This window comes from Microcaecilia unicolor, chromosome 10, assembly GCF_901765095.1.
Source record: "Microcaecilia unicolor chromosome 10, aMicUni1.1, whole genome shotgun sequence".
NCBI lineage: Eukaryota > Metazoa > Chordata > Amphibia > Gymnophiona > Siphonopidae > Microcaecilia > Microcaecilia unicolor.
The window spans coordinates 219285877-219306775 of NC_044040.1; the positions used below are offsets into that span (position 1 = coordinate 219285877).

The 20899-nt window shown below is 42.9% G+C and overlaps 1 protein-coding gene across 3 annotated transcripts in view; it reads left to right on the forward strand.

The window, feature by feature from the left end:
* Positions 1–20899, forward strand: part of AP2M1 (adaptor related protein complex 2 subunit mu 1) — a 73206-nt gene that overhangs the window by 31318 nt on the left and 20989 nt on the right. For all 3 annotated transcript variants that reach the window (XM_030216824.1, XM_030216826.1, XM_030216825.1), the window contains exons 4-7: positions 11601–11683; positions 17729–17734; positions 18261–18396; positions 20436–20577. In XM_030216824.1, coding sequence (XP_030072684.1) covers positions 11601–11683; positions 17729–17734; positions 18261–18396; positions 20436–20577 — 367 coding nt within the window. The remainder of the gene's footprint in view (positions 1–11600; positions 11684–17728; positions 17735–18260; positions 18397–20435; positions 20578–20899) is intronic.

The window sequence follows — 20899 nt, forward strand, 5'->3', positions numbered from 1 at the left end:
CCGCCCTCCTAGGCAACTGATACGGAGCAGCAGTCAATGTACAGAAAGAACTGCCTCCAAGAGGGAGGTAAACATCACAGATCTGGAATCTTCAGACCATAGGGAGCAAAATGCAGCCGTAAGGCAGTGAGGAAGAAACAACTCTCGCCAGGCCAGAAACAAAGAGGAAGCTGGCCACTAACACCAAACTGAGGAAAAACCAGTTAATGGAGAGTCAAACTCCGGACCTAGAACAGAACCACTTCCCTGCAGAAAAGAAGAGAAAAGCGCAGAGGCGATAATCCAGATGCACAGTAATAGATCTGCTCAGCAGGAAAGAACTGCGCCCCTTACAGAAAAAGGAAGGAGCGCCAAATGTGCCAGGAGAGAGACGCCCGAAACTAGAAAAGGCAAAATCTGCTTGTGCTAGGCTAAAACTCCTGCCCGAAAGCAAGGGAAGCAAGGAAGAGCTGTGGCAAACTAGTCCTAAAATGGCACATGCCCATAAAGAGACACTGAATTGAGTCCAAGCAAAAGACTAGCAAGAATGGTGCTCCCGAGGGTACTCAGAAGAGGGATTTGAGCTAGCAGTTGCACACCAAGAGCAACTCGGACACCCGCCAGAAGGAAGTACCCTGCAGACAGGAGGGATCCATGGGGACGAGAGAACCAGAACCTCCCTAAGGAAGGGAGGAAAAACTACTGCCAAAACAAGAATCAAATAGCAGGGGCGTCTCAAGCAAGATGCCTGAAGCAGCAGAGACCGGACAGTCTGAAAAAGAATTGACCAACAGCCGCGTAAGGCTGACAGGAATGAAAAAATAGCCCCCAAAGCAACTGGTACCAGCTCGGAAGGGTCCAAGATCAGAATCAGACGCCGGCCAGTGAAATTCAAAGAAACTAGAATACATTGCCAAAGGTGGGAAAATAAATCGGGTAACAGGCAAGAGAGAGAGAAGAAAAAACAAAGTTGTTTTTTTTTTGTAAACTACCGTCTTCACTAGTGACATGAATAAATAAAGGTTTACCTCAGAGGCAGAAAAGGAGGGGAAAACAGTTTCCCTTTTTTTTTTTTTTGTAAACTACCGTCTTTACTATTGACAGGAATAAATAAAGGCTTACCTCAGAGGCAGAAATTCAGATATACCTGCCACCACAGAAGAGAAGAACCCCACAGAGGAGAGAAGTTACTCCATGCTACAATCAACCATCAGCCTGCTAGAAAGACAGCCAGGAGAGGAAGGGAGGGAACCAGGGTCACTGGATATCACCCTAGCTGGCAGATGAGGAACTCAGGACCACTGAGTATCATCTAAAACTAGCCCCAACACTGCTACCAGCACACCCCTGGCTCCACTGTCACCAGAAGAATCTGGGACAGGAGCTACCAGCCAGCAATCCAGAGCAGCTGCACGATCTGTCCACCATCCGCTAGGAGACAGGAAAATACTGAACATTCCAGGCTGCACGATACCCACTAAGGGGCAGTTTACTTGGAACTATTTTCTCTGTCTCCTTCCACTGGTAGATGGACACAACCCATTAGTCTGGACTGGTCTGGTGTGATTAAACGAAAGAAAATTATCAGGTAAGAACATAATTTTTCCATCTTAGACAGGTAATACAAGGAAGGTTAATAAGGGGAGACTTAAAAGCGTGCATTTTGTGGGTGGTATGAACAAATGATTTGGGTGGACCAGAGGGTCAATTGGTCTTCTACCTTCTACGCTACTAGTACTATAAAGTGAACCACTCCACTCGAGGTACCAACAAGCTATAAATCTAATCAAATAACAAAACGTAGAACAAGTTTACCATTTTAGGTTCTAGTGGCTAGACTGAGGGTACACACTTAACTTTAGAAGGAGTTGAGGCCTTCTATCAAACAACTGTGACGGCTGGACTTGGTGGAGAGGGACATTTTAAAAGAATTCCCTAGTTTCTTTATCTGACTTGCTGACGTTTAGGGGGGAACTCATCAACTACCACTCATTTCTAAAGCGCTACTAGACGTACGCAGCGCTGTACACCTGAACATGAAGTGACAGTCCCTGCTCGACAGAGCTTACAATCCAATTAGGACAAACAGGACAAATAAGAGATAAGGGAATATTAAAGTGAGGATGATAAAATAAGGGTTAGGAGTTAAAAAGCAGCATCAAAAATGTGGGCTTTTAGTTTAGATTTGAAGATGGCCAGAGATGGAGCTTGATGTACTGGCTCAGGAAGTCTATTCCAGGCATATGGTGCAGCAAGATAAAAGGAACAGAGTCTGGAGTTAGCGGTGGAGGAGAAGGGTGCAAATAAGAGAGATTTACCAGTGAATGGAGTTCCCTGGGAGGAATATAGGGAGAGATGAGAGTGGAGAGGTACTGAGGAGCTGCAGAGTGAATGTACTTATAGGTCAATAAGAGGAGTTTGAACTGTATGCGGAAACGGATAGGAAGCCAGTGAAGTGACTTGAGGAGAGGGCTAATATGAGCATAACGACCCTGGCGGAATATTAGTCGTGCAGCAGAATTTTGAACAGATTGAAGAGGAGAGAGATGGCCGAGTGGGAGACCTGTGAGAAGCAAGTTGCAATAGTCTAAGCGAGAGGTGATAAGAGTGTGGATGAGGGTTCTGATAGTGTGCTCAGAAAGGAAAGGGCGAATTTTGCTGATATTATAGAGAGAGAGAGGACAGGTTTTAGCAGTCTGCTGAATATGTGCAGAGAAGGAGAGGGAGGAGTCGAAGATGACCCCAAGGTTACAAGCTGATGAGACATGAAGGATGAGAGTGTTATCCACAGAAATAGCAGCATTGTGGGCTTTTAATATGTGCTAATTCCTTAGATCAGGCCTCAACAAACTTTTATTAAATCTAGAAACCAGCATCTAAGACCTTTCCTACCCTTCCAGAATTGTCCCCAGTGAAATTTAAGGGGGGGGGGGCATGTTGAAATCCTTTCCCAGATTAGTAGTAGCTCCTTTAGAAATTGACTTACTAAAGATGGGGGGGGGGGGCCTATTTTGTGTTTGTGGGCAACCTTCTCCCTTCCCAAAGCATGCTGCCAGCTGTCACACTCTAGGCAAAACAAAGGCAATTGCCTCCGTTTCACCTATCACCATAGTCTGGATCTCCATCAGTTTCTCTCTCATACTTCCCAACATCTTAACCCAGTCTGTGTCTTTCTTAGCTCCCCCCCCCCCCCTTATTAACCTTCCTTGTATTACCTGTCCAAGATGGAAAGATGACCTTGGGGGGGTCATCTTTCAACCAGTCTCTGCATCTCTCAAATACCCTTCTCCAGCCTTCTTCCAGTCTCTCTTATGCCCCTTGCTTCCTCAGACTGCTTCTCTCACTGTACATGCCAAGCAGGCTCTATATACTTGAGCCACACAGTGCAGAAAATTGGGAAGTCTCACGGTTTTAAGTCCCACCAGACTTCCTGAACCCCCTGCAGTGCGCAGCTCAAGTGTATGCAGAGCCTACTCCCCGTACAGGGGAGAGAAGGAGTTGGAGGCAGTGCTGAGGAACGAGGTGGGGGTGGGGACATCTGAGCTATGAAATCCTGGGCACCAGGATGAAATTTCTAGGCACTGTGGTGACTGGGAATTGGCATATTTAACGCGCTTAAGGCCATAATGCCACTTGATGAATTCCCCCTGCCCCCTCCCCCCCTTTAGTGTAAGTTCCACCATATTGGTCTGTGACCGTTTGTGAACTTTAAGTTAAGAGGGTAAATGCTCCATGAAACTGTGTAATGCATTTACCCTGCAAGGATCAGTCTGGATTTTTGTATTGCTAGCCAGAACTTAGGCAACTTGAAGTAAAAAGAAAAAAAATCTTTTATACAGAGAAATGCAGTATATGCTATTAATCATAACAGAAATAAAACCCCAAAGGAAGTCTGTCAAAGCTGTGTAACAGGGAGATGCTAAAGATACAATTGTTTCCTTCCTGAAGGGATGGAGTAGGACCTAAATTCCAAAGGAATTTGCTTCCATAAGCATCAGAGTATAACAGAAAAATACATGCTTTCAAGTTTCCATAAACGTTTTAATAGCAGAACTTGACTGAATCCCAGGTAAAAAGAAAACTGGAGGATCTCAAATCTCGTGATGATGCAGTTGCTCTCTTAAATGAGCTGGTGCTTTCATAAGTTACAAAGAATGTTTGTTTGTTTTTCTTTTTTAATTGGCTCCATTAAGACATGTTAAGCCAATGAAAGGGTTTTAAGCTGGGGAGATGTGATCAGTCGGAGGCCTGGCAACATGCTGCAGCTTTCTGTGCAAAGTGTAGGCATGTAGCTCAGTAGCTGTCCAGACATGAAAGCAATTGCTCTAATCTAGATGATTTATGACAGCATAAGTAGTTATGAGTAATTGATTAAATAGGGTGCCGATTTCAGTCTTACATGAGATATAAGAGCCAGTTTCACAGTGTGCTAATACATAGATAATTATGCCCTATATGCAAGTATCAGAATAAATGGAGCCATAGAATTATTAAAGTTTTAGAGTAATCCATTTAAAATGTCCAAAGCCTCTTTTGTATTCCGTATTTAACTGCCTCCAAACAGCTAGGTGACTTTTTCAACCCATCGTAGCAATAATAAGACATCAAAAACTGTATTTGAAACAGAATGAGCAGAAGAAAATAACGCGTGATTATTCCATGAATTGTTTACTATTCAAATGAAGCAAAAACGGGGAGGCCACGTTCATTTTATTAATGGAACGTGTTTGACTGTTGTTGCAACCAGCATGAAAATATGCTACAAATGTAAACACATTTTCCCACCTGTTCCTCTGCCAGTCATTTATTTTCATAAGAGACGTTGAAGGTTGGAACAATTTAGGAAAAACTTTCTTAGGTTACCTCTTGAAGTCCCATCTGTAAGTGTAAGTATGGCGGAAAAGTTGAGCTTCCATTAAGGTGTAGAGCAAAAACTGCTGGGATGCCGAGGGTTTATTCAGGCTGGAAAAACTTTTGCTTGGCCAGTACTTAAATGCAGAAATAATGAGGTCCCATTTAGCCTTTTTATAAGCATTTTCTTAATTTCATAATCTTTCTGAATAGTTTCAGCCAACTTGGGCAGATGCACAGGTAAGTGCAGGGAGGAACAGAGATGCTTATCAGCTGTCACGCTTGCCTCTTCTAGACAGCCATCTGAAAATAGGTGTAACTTCTGTGCAAAAAGTTCTTGTGACTCTCCACTTTAACTACTCTGCTGTAATTTTTTTAGGTTTTGATTTTTATTACATCTTCATGAGAGAATCCAAACCTAAAGAAAGTGCTGCACAGATAGATTCTTCTTCTGTTGGACATCTTTTGTTCACTTCATGTGTTAATCCTGTTCTTAGTGGTTATCCCCGTCCCTCACTTTGCATTCTCCTTGCCATATTGCACTAAAGGCAAAAGAATCTATTCTATGGGGCTTGTCAAACTCATTTCTGATGAAGACCGGAAAGATGATGGGGTGATTTTTCCACTGTAGCTTTGGACTTCATTCCCAGTCCTCAAGGGCTCAACATGTCGGGTTTTCATGATCTGTAATGGAACACGTGAAGGACTCTTGCATGCTTCTGTCTCCATTGCATGTAAATCTCTCGTGTGTACGTTAGGAATATCCTGAAAACCTGACCTATTGGTGGTCCCCAGACCAGGATTGAAGACACAGGCACTAGAGTACAGGACTAGGTTTTGAGGAACTGTGAGAAGGATTAGCCTGCTGGTTAACTCTATCTACAGATCAGTCTACCTGTTTCTTGGCTAGTACAGTTAATGCATTCCTTCATTATAAGGGTCTGCATGTCTGTTTCAGACGTATGCGTCACATATGAACTGTTACTGTTGCTAGGATGTACAATATTAAACCTGTACATCATGTAAGAAATCATATTCTGATGGGTACACAAAGTAACAAGGCTCAAATTTCTAAATATAGAAATTGTTTTCTAAAAGACCCAGCAAAAGGGCTGGAAGAAGGGTTCTGTTTTGTTCTTCCTTCTCATGATAGTAGACACTCGGATTAGGAGGAGGATTATTGGCAGGAAAAACTCAGACGCAAAAGCTTGAAATGGTTCAGTAGCTGTTTAATCTTTGATCAGTGAAAAAAAAATCTGTTTGCTTTTCATCCAGCTAGACCAGTCCAGACAATGGGTTGAGTCCCACCCCCACCCCCCACCCCTACTAGCAATGGAGGTAAAGATATAGAATGAATTCTAGTGATAACAGCAGTATGTTGGTGCTGCTTGGAATTCTCCAGTATTTTTCTTTACCTCAGATACTGTAGGTCTGGTGCCGCAGGCCCTGTAGGTTAGACCTGACTTCCCAAAGATGCGATCTGCAGCCTGCATCCCTGTGGTTGAGTCTTAGGGCTGGAGGCCAGAGTCCATCCTCAGTGAAGTGCAGAGCCAATTTTGTTCTCTGTTGCCCCAAGCTGTAGCTCATGGACTTTAGCGTGGTAAGATGTCTGGCAGGGGTCCCCACAGGGCCTGGCCAGTGGGGGATGGGGTTGGTGGGTTACCCATTCCCTCTCCAGCTATTGAGTTCCCTTGCAGCTAAATTGGGTTTTTTTTTAAGGACTTGAGGAAAGTAAGTCACTAATGTGTAAGAAAATAAAGCATTTCAGAAAAAATTCTTAAGGAAGTCATAGATGGAAGAGGAAATTTGAGCTGCTGGGAGGTAACCAACAGGTCCAGAGAGGTTTGGGCAGGTGAGAAGCTGGCACTCTGGGAGGAGATCTTTGCCTCAGCCTGAGGGGATGTTCATGCCAGGTGATCAATCGGTGCTGTTGCAGCTACGGGGGCTGGCAGCGCAGCACTGCCATGGGCTTCTTTTTTGTCTTGCATGATGAGAGAGCCCCACTCTCACCCAGGATGAGCAGTCTGCCCAGCCTTTCTTTTTTACATTTGTACCCCGCGCTTTCCCACTCATGGCAGGCTCAATGTGGCTTACATGGGGCAATGGAGGGTTAAGTGACTTGCCTAGAGTCACAAGGAGTTGCCTGTGCCTGAAGTGGGAATTGAACTCAGTTCCCCAGGACCAGAGTCCACCACCCTAACCACTAGGCCACTCCTCCACTGTTGCTACTATTTGAGATTCTACATGGAATGTTGCTATTCCACTAGCAACATTCCATGTAGAAGTCGGCCCTTGCAACATTCCATGTAGAAGTCGGCCCTTGCAGATCACCAATGTGGCCGTGCAGGTCTGACGTCCTGCATGTATGTGCAGGACGTCAGACTCACAGAAACAGAAGCCTGCGCAGCCTTCTACATGGAATGTTGCTAGTGGAATAGCAACATTCCATGTTGAATCTCCAATAGTAGCAACATTCCATCTAGAATCTCCAATAGTAGCAACATTCCATGTAGAATCTCCAATAGTAGCAACATTCCATGTAGAATCTCCAATAGTATCTATTTTATTTTTGTTACATTTGTACTCTGCGCTTTCCCACTCATGGCAGGCTCAATGCGGCTTACATGGGGCAATGGAGGGTTAAGTGACTTGCCCAGAGTCACAAGGAGCTGCCTGTGCCTGAAGTTGGAATCGAACTCAGTTCCCTAGTTCCCCAGGACCAGAGTCCACCACCCTAACCACTAGGCCACTCCTCTTGCTGACTTGGGCCACACATTGAGGGCCAGTTTTCACAGGAGCCATGGTACTGAGTGCCAAGAGGTCACACTGTCAGTGCTGTGACTCAAGGCTGTTACAGGATTGGTCCCTGGAGGGACTAGCAGAAGCTGAGCTCTCCTCACTTGAAGTTCTGGAGGCTTTGGGAACTTCAGATGGGGGACCCCATTCTAGAGGCCCTTGAAGTCCCTCAAGGCCTTTCCATTATATAGGGTGTTCTGAAATGGGGATGGGACTTGGCCTTTCTGCACTTAAATTCAAAGTGGTTTACATACTATATACAGGTAAGATCTTGGAGGAAGCAATAAAACTTTAAATATTATTCTAGAAGCCAGTGGATGCTCAGATAAAAACTTGATTAAATAGTGAATAGATGTACTGCCGTATTTTGATATGAGTGGTAATTATATCAAACATCCTCCCAATGGAGCTGGTGAAATGGGGATAGAGTTACTCAACTGTAATGGAGATTCTCCGTAAACAGCAGGATGATGCAGATACTTCTGATGTCTGTCTTCTTACGGCACCAGCGTGGAACTGCCCTCTAAAGAATAGAAAGTTCTAGAAACATACAGGCATGTGTCAAGCACAGCATCCATCTTCAGAAGAACCCAATTGTAATTCTGCTTTCTTTGACAGCCAGGATGATGCAGTTATATCTCTGGTGACTGGCTAACTGAGGGTTGCCTGGGATCTGTTTTTGTTGATTTTTGGCAGCCTGGGACACAACTGTGGATAGTTGAAAGTTTTTTAGCAATAGATCATGTAAGACAGCTTGGCTGAAATGACTTACTGGAAGCATCCAAGCAGTGATGTACAAAGGTATGGACGACAGGTCGTGTGATGGCTTCTGTTTTTTTTTGTTTGTTTTTTTTGAGCAGAGATGAGCCACAGACATAGCCTTTACTAGATGAGCTCCAATGTGGCCCAGAAAGTCTAGATCAACTTGCTGGTAGCCTACTACATAATATGCAATTACACTCTCTACCACCTGGAAATGTAGGTTGAAATTCAAGCCATGGGTTCAACCCTTATGTTCCCATGTAGGTGGTGGTTTTGTCGTTGTTTACACTTCCTAGAGGGAATTTCTCCTTGCTGTCTGAAAAAGCTGCTAGGAGGATTTTTTGGGGGGAGAGGGGGTGCATAGCACAGAAGCTTCACAACACCCCCTTTCTTCTTCAATCCCTTGGTCCTTCCCTGCCCTATGTTTGCAAACCCAGAATGCCATTGGTCACCCACCACCTCTCAAAAAAGATATAGTGGAATTAGAAAAGGTACAGAAAAGGGCGATGAAAATCATAAAGGGGATGGGATGACTTCCCTATGAGGAAAGGCTGAAGCGGCTAGGGCTCTTCTGCTTGGAGAAAAGATGGCAGAGAAATGTGTGGAATGGAATGGGTGGCTGTGAATTGCTCGTTTACTCTTTTTTCCTAAAATACTAGTACTAGGGGACATGCAAGAAAGCTACTAAGTAGTAAATTTAAAACAAGTCAGAGAAAATATTTCTTCACTCAACATGTAATTAAACTCTGGAATTTGTTGCCAGAGGATGTAGTAAAAGCAGTTAGCTTAGCAGGGTGTAAAAAAGGTTTGGATAACTTCTAAAAGAAAAGTCCATAAGCCATTAAGATGGACTTGGGGAACATCCATTGCTTATTTCTAGGATAAGTGGCATAAAATCTGTTTTACTGATGGCACAAAATGTACCAAGTCTAGAGCAGGGGTGGACAGCCACAGTTCTCAAGGGCCACAACCCATTTAGATTTTCAAGCGTTCCTCAATATGCATAATATTTTATACAGTTGAAGCGCTACTTGTATATCTTATGTGTATTTGTTGTGGCAATCTTGAAGACCTGATTGAGTTGTGACCCTTGAGGGCCATGGTTTCCCACATCTGGTCTAGAGGGTAAACATGTGATTACTGGTCCTAAACTCACTCCTTTATTTAATGGACAAACAATATGGACCATTAGACTTCCATAGAGTGCATGGTTTATTTAGCAGAGCAGTAGACAACACTAAGCAGCAATGAAGGTAGGGATTCTCAAGATCTTTTTCCCTAACTCTCTGCACCCTAGTCCACAAGATTTATGGCGAAGCCCCAGGTTATATGATTGACCTCTTAGACCTGCCAACCAGAAACACAATCAGAACATCATGAACATACCTAAATCTTACCACCCTAGCTGCAAAGGACTCAAGTACAAATCGATTTACGGATCCAGCTTCTCCTATATAAGCAACTATGGAATACATTGCCAAAAGCCATAAAGACAACGCACGACCATCTCAACTTCCAGAAATCACTAAAGACCGATCTGTTCGAAAAGGCATACCCTACTGACCCAACTTAAGTGCCTGAATTCAGCAACACAATGAAACCAAAACTTGCAACGAACATTATATAACTCGTCCTCTCGTTCCTCTAATGTGACTGTAATGCATATATCTCATTCTCTTTAACATTACTCTGTATTTGTTTAATCACTGGAGGTGGTAACACCTCGCAGTACTATGTAAGGCACATTGAGCTTGCAAATAGGTGGGAAAACGTGGGGTACAAATGCAACAAATAAGTGGGCTTCGGCAGCTACAGTAGTTAGGAAGTAGGACCAGTGCCAGCAGACTTCTATGGTTTATGCTCCAAAACTGGCAAGAAGACATAAAGATATCACTGTTGAAGTGGAACCTATGCAGAGTGCCAGATTCAGTTCTGGCCACCTTGTTGGGCAGAATAGATGGACTGTTGTATAAGTACTTAGGTGGACAGAAAATTACTAAATAGCATTATTACGCACCTGTTTACTAAGGATATGACAGTACCTCTTATGTGGCCCTTACGTTCCTGTCAAGCTGACTCCCAATGAAAGGAATAATACCAAAACTATCAACACTTAGCAGCAAGTTTGGCTAACTACAGGTCCTGGAACAAACCAGCCTTTCTCAGGGAAAATCCAGACTAATTATACCCTGCTATAGTAAGAAGAAAATTCCTGCAAGCTCACCCTTTGAGGCCCTATAGATTCATAGTCCAAGGGGGCGATGAATTGGCTTCTCTTCTAGGCTCCAGCAGATTACCTGCGAGTTCTAATACATCAGGAATAGTTCCAAAGTCCCTGCTCTCAGGCTGGTTACTCAGGTCATGGAAAGCCAAAGAGCTGTTTTTGAACTGTTGTGTGCAGTTCTCAGCACAGACTTCATTTCACAGGTGTTTGGCAGATCAGTCTCTCTTGCACCTCTGAGAGAGATCTATACACTAGGCAAATCTTCTCTTCTCCCCTTTCGTTTTCTTCTCCTCTGTCCAGCAGTGACATCCCTCTATCCAAGTGACATATATGGACCAATCACAAACGGTGTATTTCTGTCCAGCAGAATTCATGGTCATGACAATGAGAGGCCTTGTATTTAGCAAACTCCCCTCCATGGTTCACAGATGCTCCTGAGAGGCACGCTCCTTTGCACTTTCCCAGGAGATGAGGCTACTTTGCAGTAAGCAACGTGTCCTTGGACAAAGTCATCACAGCTGTGCCAAGCAGTAGTATTCCATTGTAGAAAGAGGGTTTCTGATGTATTCAGTCCACTGGCTGTAGAATCCATATTAGATCAGCAAAAGATGGTTCAGGCTTACCAGGCCTCTGACCAGCAAAGGTGAGACAAGAGGAAAATACCCCTGCACTGTGCCGACACTTACTATGTTCCTAGTATTAGAGGGCAGTTCTGTGCTGGCAGCTGTTGGAGGATATCAGAGGTATCTGTTGTCAGCCACAATGATGCAGAGAAATATATCTGCATTCAAAAAGGCTTGGGACTGAATATGCTGAAGTGGAAAGCAATGGTAAATCAGACCTCGCTGGATTTGAGATTGCAATGAGTATGGGGATTTGACAAAGGATGGGCTTGGCAACTTTCATTCTTTTTACTTGTACTTTCATTAGTGTTCAGCATTGTTGCCTCGGATGTTCTCTTCTTTTTCTTTTTTTTTTCATTTTGTAGAAATCCTGGACTTTGGTTATCCTCAAAACTCTGAAACTGGAGCCCTAAAAACCTTCATTACTCAACAGGGAATCAAGAGCCAGGTAAAAATGCATCAAGGATGTGTGGTTTAACTTTGCTTAGATTTTAACTACTACCTTGCTCAGATTGTGCTCCCCAGCTGGAAACAGACTTTGCAAGAGAATGCAAAAGGTAGTTTGAACACTTTTTAATATTGAATCTTTGGAGCTCTGCATTAATCCTGCTAAGAGAGAAATTGAATGAATGCCTCTGATATGCTGATAGTTTGGGATCTAAGGTGCATAGTAGTTGCTGGCAGATGGTGGTAAAATCAGTTAACATAGTTGGGTTTAAAAGTTTGGATAAGTTATGGAGGAAAAGTCCATAAACAATTAACAGATTTTTCTTAGTCTGAGCCAGTAGCTGAGCCCTTTCCCAACCCCTGTTGTTCCCACTGACGTGAGTATCAGTTGCTGAGGGTGGCTATTATGGCTCCTTTTAGGGCATGATTCACAAAGAATGGGAGAACTTACTAAGGGGTCTTTAACTAAGCTGTGCTAAAAAGTAGCCTTGGCACACCCTTAACATGGGTCTTTCCTGCATGCTATGGCTGTTTTTTGTGCAGCCAATAAATGGTGGTTCTCCCCCACCCCCCAATTTCCAAGTTAATGACCACACAATGATGTTTGTATTAGTTCGTGGTCATTAAAGATTAGCATGTGAGCCCTTATTGCCTCCTATTTTGTAGGCAGTTGGGGCTCATACGCTAGTCATGCAGACGCGATAACTGATTAACACAGAAATGCTCACTCTGCCCCACAGACATATTCCCTCGATTAAAAAAAATATATATTTTTTAGCACATGGCTTGTGTGTGTGCATGTTGCTCAATTACTGTGGGAAGCCTAAGTGCTTTTCAGCAGAGGTAAGCATGCATTGATGCTTACTGCAACATTGTAAAAGGACCCCTAAATCAGGCCCTTGAGACATCCATTAATGCCACTTGCACAGGTACACAGCCAGCAGTCTGTCTGCCCTATTAGTGGGGGTTTCCCTGCAAGCCAGTCAGTTGTGCCCCCCACCCTCGTTATCTGCTCTTAACCCTGCTGTCCCTGGGAGGAGGAACTTAACTTCCTGTACCACACGGCTAACTTGTATAGAACTGCATGGCACAGAAAGTTTCCTCTTTTTTGGAAACTTGAAAGTGATAATCTAGTGTTTAGGGCTCAACAAATCCTGGGTGCCATGACGGTTAAAAATTGAACCCAGGCATCCAGGATCTCATGCTGCCACTACCAGAGAGAGAAGCTGCATTTAATTTGCATCTGTTGTAGGTCTCAAGACCTTCCAGTTCACCATGCTATGAACCCGAGAGAGGTAATGGATGTAAGCTGGCTTTCTTCAGTGATGTAAAACAAGTTTCAAAGCGAAATCAAATTATATTTTTTATCCTTTTTTTATATTCTTGTTGACCTATTTTTCACACTGCATGCAATATATTGTAATGGAGGAAAAGGTCTCTGCACAGCAGCAAGTATAATTTCTTTGTGCTGGCATTTCAAAGACTCTGTTCGTATCATCGGTCAGAAAAACCTCCACTGGTTTTAACATTTTAAATTGCCAAACATTCTATTATATCCTATTATAGAATGGATGACTTAGCTTTATAAATTGCCCAACAGGGCTCTCCGTTTCACTCTATCGAGGCTTCCTCAGGGGACTAAGTGTTTCTTTACATCTTCCCTATAGAAAAAAAAATATATATCATCCACAATCCTTATCACCAATCCAATAGGAATGCAGTGAAATCAGTGATGGCAATAGACAGCAGTCATAAGTAAAACCTGCTACCTGGCTGGGGGGAAGGGGGGTCCTTCAGAGGAAGGGGTGACTGACTGAGAATTAGGACTGTTGTGGGGGTGGGGACCTAGGCAGTGGTAGGCCTTTGCTCAATGTATGGTTTTTGGCTTCACTGCAGGTGACTGCCTATCATGGGTCATGAGCATTCTGTTGACAGGGTGGGGACTGGAGATAGGCCATTGGTTTCCACTGGCACTGTACAAGGTTGCGTTGTTTGGTTTAATCTCTTCTCCCTCCCCCCCCAAAGATAGTGGCAAACAGCCTTAACTCAGGTAACAAGGGAGGCATTATGAAGTCTCAGCTGGCTCCTTTTAGGATGGTTCCTAAATTCAAAGAATGTAAGGCCTGTGAATAAGAAGGTAAAATCTAGTTTTCAGACAGCAGAGAGCCTCAAAACCAACAACAACCTGGTCCTCAATCCAGTGTAGCTGAATGTAACTCACCTTGAGCTACTACTGAAAAAGGTCTGAGCAAAATCTAAATAAATAAATAAAACAAACCCTAGGATATGGGTGTGTTTCTAAATATTTATTTTCAGTTGTGAACAATGAAATATACATCATTAACAGATGCATGAAAGAAACTTGTGGCAAACAACCAGTACATAGCCAAAGCAGAAAAACAGGCACACATAGAACACGTGAATCCTGCTGCATAACAGGTAACCGAGGTTAATCAACCATCTCCAGCAGAACATATTCCAATAGCCTTTGCTAGACAACTTTCTAATAGGAGGAAAGCTAAGGTTTTTGCAGATTGTTGGCCCCTTTAATATCAAGACCTATTTCTCAGGGACATAGACCTCATCTTGAGAGAGCTCCATATTGCTCAGCGAGTCTTTTGGTCAAACTCTCAACGTCGAGAAAAACTTGCCAAAGAGCTCTTCCCTCTTAGAGGCCAGTGCTGTTGAACCTTCCACTAGGTGAAATGGGGCAGCGAATTTACTCGGAACTCTTGGTGACACAAAGCAAGGGATTCCTTCCCATTATCGACTTAAGGACCTTGAACAAGTTTCCCTAGTTACCTTGATCCATTACAATATAAAACAAAACATTAGGAACACCAAACAGGGTAGACGCACAATTCTTCATAAAATCTAAGATCCATTCCACAGCAACTGACTGTAAGCATCCATCCCTTCATCACAGACTGGTTATCTGCACTTAAGGCTACATAAGCTGACATGACACTTTCCAGAAGTATTTCAGATTTCTAAAAAGGAAAGAAAACTGCTTTCAATATTTGCTGTCCACTTTTTGACTTGGTATCTCTGCTTCGTTATTTTGTACACCGTTTTGAAGCCACTTCCATGAGATAGGGCAGTATATTGAGCCTTTGTTAATAAAATAAATAAACTCTCTAGTAGTAGCTATGCTTGTGCACAAACCAGGTGTTCACATTTTTCCATTTCTGAATGATTGGTCAAAAGCACCTGGCAGGAAGGAGCCCAGAGATGTACAAGCATAATCCCCCAGGTGCTGGAGTCACTGAGGTTCATTATAAATGACCTAAACTCGCATTTGAGCCCATCACCTCAGCCGGAGTTCATAGTAGGTCTGCTAGACATAACTTGGTTATCCTTTCTTGCAGGACAAGGCTTTTGCCCAACTTGTATGAATTGTGCAGGGAATTCTGTAGTTGGACATTAACTTGGGGTATGTTGTGATTGTTGGGCTATGTGGCTTCAACAGTGCATTGCTTAAGAATCTGGGAAGCCCAGTGGACCTTTACAAGCCACAGATGTAGTCTGAATCACCATACCCCTCTCTCTGTTCTATTGCATAGATAGCTGGTAAAAGGAATCATGTTCCAGATTGCTCCAGTATAAAATGTCCACATCACAGATACATCCAAATTGGAATGGGAAGCCCATTTAGATGGGTTTCACACTCCAGGTTTAGGCGCTCTGCAGGAGAAACAATCATGATACCCATAATCCCCTATTGGCCATGGAAAGTGTGGTTCCCTTTCCTGGAACTTTTCATAAGAGCCATCACGGTGGAGTATTCCCCTGATGCTGATCTTGCAGGCTGAGGAAACACTGTGGCATCCCAGCTTTTGGATTTTTCTACCTCATGCTGGATGTTGAAAGGATAACTGCTGCCCTGAGCCTCCGTGGTGGCGTTTAAAACATCAAGATTTCCAGGAGAGACTCAGCTAAGCATGGTTTCAAATGGAAGGTGTTTACTGCCTCATGGAAAAAGCCCTAGATTCCTTTTAATGCCCCACCCTCGTCTTTCTGAGGCTGGTTTGAATCCTTTGTTAGGATTCACCTTTTAGTGCAATAGCAGATGGATTTACCTTCTATACAGTGAGCACTAAGTCTTTAGTTTTTATTCTAGAAGATTTGCCGTACATGAGGGATGTAGTACCATATCCATGTGGTTCGGTTCCTGATGGCTAATACTTAATATATAATTTAGGCATTTATAATCCGCTTAATCATCAAGTTCAAAGTGGAGAACAATTTTACATTATAATCAGGTACTCACTCTGTCCCTAGAGGGCTCACAATCTTGGGGTTTTTTTTTTTTTGTACCTGAGGCAATGAAGGGTTAAGTGTCTTGGAGAGATCAACCACTGGATGTGGAGGAACACTTGGTCCCTAACGCAGTGTGCACAAACCAAAGAGTAGGGTAGGTAGGCTTATCCAAAAAAATACAAGGGAGAGAGACAAATTCTTGTACGAGAGATTTATTGAAAATAGAACAAAAAGACTCGACAAAGCGGGCTGTGTTTCAGCGTTTAGGTGCCTGTTTCAGGAGTCTGAAAATTTGGTGTATGCTGTTGGTTACTGCTCATCCAATTCTGTATGCAGAAAAATGGAAGAAGTTGCTAGTCAACCATATAATAAGTCAGTTGAGTGGCCATTTCTCTGAGATTCTCTTTGGAATTGAAGTTGTCCTTGACTTACCATATGGTTATATATATGGTTGAACAACCATATACAATAATGGAGAAGAAAGGTAAAGAATCAACTGGCAATAAATCTGACCATACAATAAATTTATAGGTACGAGAGGTGACGCCTCAAGAAGCCCCCAGCTAAATAATTTAAAAGCTCACAGGGGCTGGGCTGCTTCATCATCGGCAACCACCTCTACAAATTTTTCTCTTATTGCTTTTCCTTTACTTAGAAATTTCACTATACAAATCACTTAGCTTTCATTCCATCTGGGCTCTCAGGACGCTGAATATGACCATGACCAACGGTGGCCAGCGTTTCGTCACCTGCCTCAGGGTCAAATGGTCTGCGTCAGTCTGTAAAGGGAAAAATAATAATGAGAACAGCAAACTAAATAGCATGGCACTAATCTCATCCTAAAAATTTTTTAAAGACCTTAGCTCAAAGAATACTCAGCTTCAGCGGGCCAGCAAAAGAAAAAATGGCCTCTCTAGCTTAAATACTGAGTTACGTCAGACGCCAGGATACAACCTGACCAATCAGCTTGTAGACAGTCCGTTACATCATCCGAACAAAGCCGGGGGCTTCTTGAGGCGTCACCTCTCGTACCTATAAATTTATTGTATGGTCAGATTTATTGCCAGTTGATTCTTTACCTTTCTTCTCCATTATTGTATATGGTTGTTCAGACAGAAGTATTCGGAGGGGACTGCCTTCACAATTTGCTTTAATTGTTGGATTATATATATGGTTGGCCACTCCTGGAAGCAGGATAATGGGTTTGACCCAGTGTGGCTGTTCTGTAGATCTTATGTTCAGTATTTATTATTATTGTTGTTTACCACTTTTTTGAAGGAATTCACTCAAGGTGGTGTACAGCAAGAATAAGGCAAACATAAGCAGTAGACAATGGCATAGTATGCTACATTACAATGTCAACACACTAATATATGAAGCAATGCATTTGATGTTAGTCCACTTTAAAAGTGATAATAGGAAAAATAATTTCTCTTGTTTAGTGTGTGTTGGCTGTGAATGACCTAAAGTAGAGGTGAAAACTAAAATCCTATGATTGTTATTAGTTTAAATATATGGATTCTTGTCCTGGAAAGTGCAAGCTTTAATTGCTAAGTGTATAAGGTGCCACCAATGTCTTTTTTTGTTTGTTTTTTGTTAAAGGTTTCAGTATTCAGTAGTCAATTTTGAATGTTTAATCCATTTGAGTAACTCTTTCTTGGGTGATCTTGTCCTAATTTCTCTTTTCTTTTCTCCCCCATGCCGACCTTGTTGTGTTAACCCTGCATAAACCACACCTCCTGCATCGCTTCCTTTTCCCTCTCCATGTGACTGGACCTGACTGTAGCACCAGGTAGGCCATCGGTAACATGTTGCAGTGGATGGGTGGTGAAACGGGCTTCAAGAGTCCAGGATTGCTGTCTTAGGCACATGTCTGCCTACATAACTGGGAGTTTGAGAGTTGCTTTTTCCACTGGTTCTGGGTGAACTTCTGTGCTGATGTTTCACTTGATGTTGGGATGAGAATGTTTCTCCTGCTTTCATTCTTTCCCAGCCTATTGAGCAACTTTCTGGGCGTTTGGCCTATTGCATGATGCAAGCGTTCTCAGTTTTTAATTTTTCTGAAAGGGTGTTAAATGCAGTGTAGCTTGTGTTTTGGATGCGGTGTTTGTCATTGTCTTGGTGGATGTTGAGCAGCTGGTGTGGAATCTTCTGATATCCTGTTAATTGGGGGGGGGGGGGGAGCTTTGTTTACTGTCAAGCATGACCGAGTTATACAGAGGCTACCGTGTGATTGGCTAATTAATCTTAATGTGGTAATGAATCCTGTTCCTTCAAGGAATGGACTACAGTAGTGTTAAGATTTTGTTTTGCTTTAGACTAAAGAGGAACAGTCCCAGATCACCAGTCAAGTGACAGGACAGATAGGCTGGAGACGCGAGGGGATCAAGTATCGCAGGAATGAGCTCTTCCTGGATGTGCTGGAAAGTGTCAACCTCCTAATGTCACCACAGGGTAAGCAGAAAGACGGAGTTGCCACCATTTGAAGCCATTTTTAAGAACTAGAAGAAATCTAGGGTAAATGGTAATTATCCTACAGTGGAATACATTCATTCCAAACTAAAAGGCCTATGCAGAAAGCTACTGTGAGCCTAAGCATACATTTGTGGGTTGTATGCCTGTGATATTTGCTGAGCAGTGCAGAGAGGGGTTGAGCTTAGGTATTAACCCGCTCAAAAGACATGGTCATACATTCCAAATTGGATGGTAGAAATTTGGGAGTGATGAGAAAATCAGATTGCTGGTTGGTTTACAGTGTGGTGTTCAAAAATAGCCTACTCTGCCTTCCTTTTGGGAGCTGAGTAGACTTCACAATTTGTGTTTGATGGAACTTCAAGGGGTGAGTGGCCTACATAAACATCCTAAACATTTTTGGATATTTGGGAAGACTATTTACAAACACTATTCCCTAGGGCTCAGAGCCAAATTTGAGTTTTTGGTTGTTTTTTTTTTTTTTTTTTTGGGGGGGGGGGGGGGGGGGGACTACCTAGGCATTTATAGGTTTAATACTAATATGATAAAGGATGGACAGACTTGGGTTCTTGAATATTAAGGGATGATGGGAAGGAGGGAGAGGGGTACGAGTTTGAGGTTAGGACATGGTTTATGGGGCTCTGAGGAGGGAATGGAAATGTGGGTTTTCTCAGGGGGGCTATAAGAACACAAGCTCTCTTTCCTTTTTTTTTTTTCCAAAAATGTCTTTGGATGGGTTTGGAAGTAGGGGGTTATAACTAATAGATGTTTTGTGGTAGAGGGATTTTGTACGTTGTGTAGTGTTTATAGGGGCACTGGTGTTGAGAAGGGTTAAAACAAAATGATCTGTATTTTGACTAACTATTTCTGTACAATATGTAGAGGGTGGGGGGGTGGGTGTATAAAATCTGAAAACTTGAAGGAAGTTTCCATTTTTCTGTTGTCTAAGCTTTGACACTTCATTGTATAGCAACTACTGGACGAGGTTCTTATCGATAAAATCGTTTAAAACAATTTTTTTTCATTCTGTTGTAATGCATGGAAGGAACTGGTGGCAACTGGGGAAACTATTTGCTAGGTCCAGGGCAATGTAGAAGGGTTGGTGTTTTGTAGTGATACCCTCTCCCTCCACTCAACAGGTTTCTACATTGGTCCCTGATGTTTAGTGGCATCTGACACCAGGCATACCTTAAGGGAAGTGATGCCCACTCTGTGCTTCAGGCGCTGCCATCATGAAAAACCTTCTTTGGTAGTCTGTACCTACACTCCCCTAAAGGAAAGTCCCATATTTGGCAGACTGACACTGCTTAGAACATCCCCAGATGCACTTTGCAGGGTCAGGTGGCACCATCTTGGAAAATAACACCTGAGCCAGGAGTAAGTGGGCCTAGGGGAGGGGTCAGGGGTGCCACTATTTACTAGTGCTTCTCAAACTTGTCCTGGGGGATCCACAGCCTGTTGACGTTTCAGGATATCCCTACTGTGCAGGAGAGGTTTGCTTATAATAGAGGTGACAGAAATGCATCTCATACATTTCAAAATTGCAAAAGCTCAATACTATAACAAAATAATCAGTGTTAATTTCCTTAATACCAGTAAACTTTTCAATCTGATAAAAAAAAAAAAAAAACTATTATCCACAAAAGAAATAACCACAACCAAAGAGTCTTCGAACATGTAGCTTTCTGGTGACTCCCTCCTCTTCCTACCCCCCCGCCCCCCCACCAAGGAAAAAAAGAAAAATAAATAAAGTTCCCTTTCCTGTTGGTGCATGAGGCAGCCACCGCTGAAGTACTGACAGCCAGGAGACATTTTGGCAACAAGCTGGGGATTACTGCCATGTTTAATGAGGCAGTAATTTGCATGCTTACTGCATGGGTATGGTGAAGCTGTGCACACAGTAATCTGCACATGGCTGCACTGCCTGGCTTTCTGCATTGATCTGTCTTTTACTTCCCTGAAATGTTTCTGTACATATTGAACACACTGAGCTAGAAGCATGCCTCTCTTTTTCCTTCCAGGACAAGTTCTCAGTGCCCATGTGTCAGGCAGGGTGGTAATGAAGAGTTACTTAAGTGGAATGCCAGAGTGCAAGTTTGGAATGAATGACAAGATTGTGATAGAGAAGCAAGGCAAAGGCACTGCTGATGAGACTGGAAAAACGTGAGTATTGGTTATTTAAAGAAAAATAGTACACTCGATGCACTACTGAGACCAGAACAAAACCTGGTGCAGCTATCGGCTACAATGTGTGAATGCACAATTAAAAAAAAAAAAAACCTCCACTACACCTCCCCACTATCAGCAGAAAATAAAACGCAAAGAGAAAAATAGGTCAGCCAGTGGTTCCTTCAAGCTGTAGTAATGATCTTTACATAAACAGAGGATTGCCTTATTTAAAGACTTACTGTGGCATGTTGCTTAATATTCATTTGTAGTCGGTCCATTTCCGTTGATCTGATCAGCAAAGGTCTTTAAAACGTTT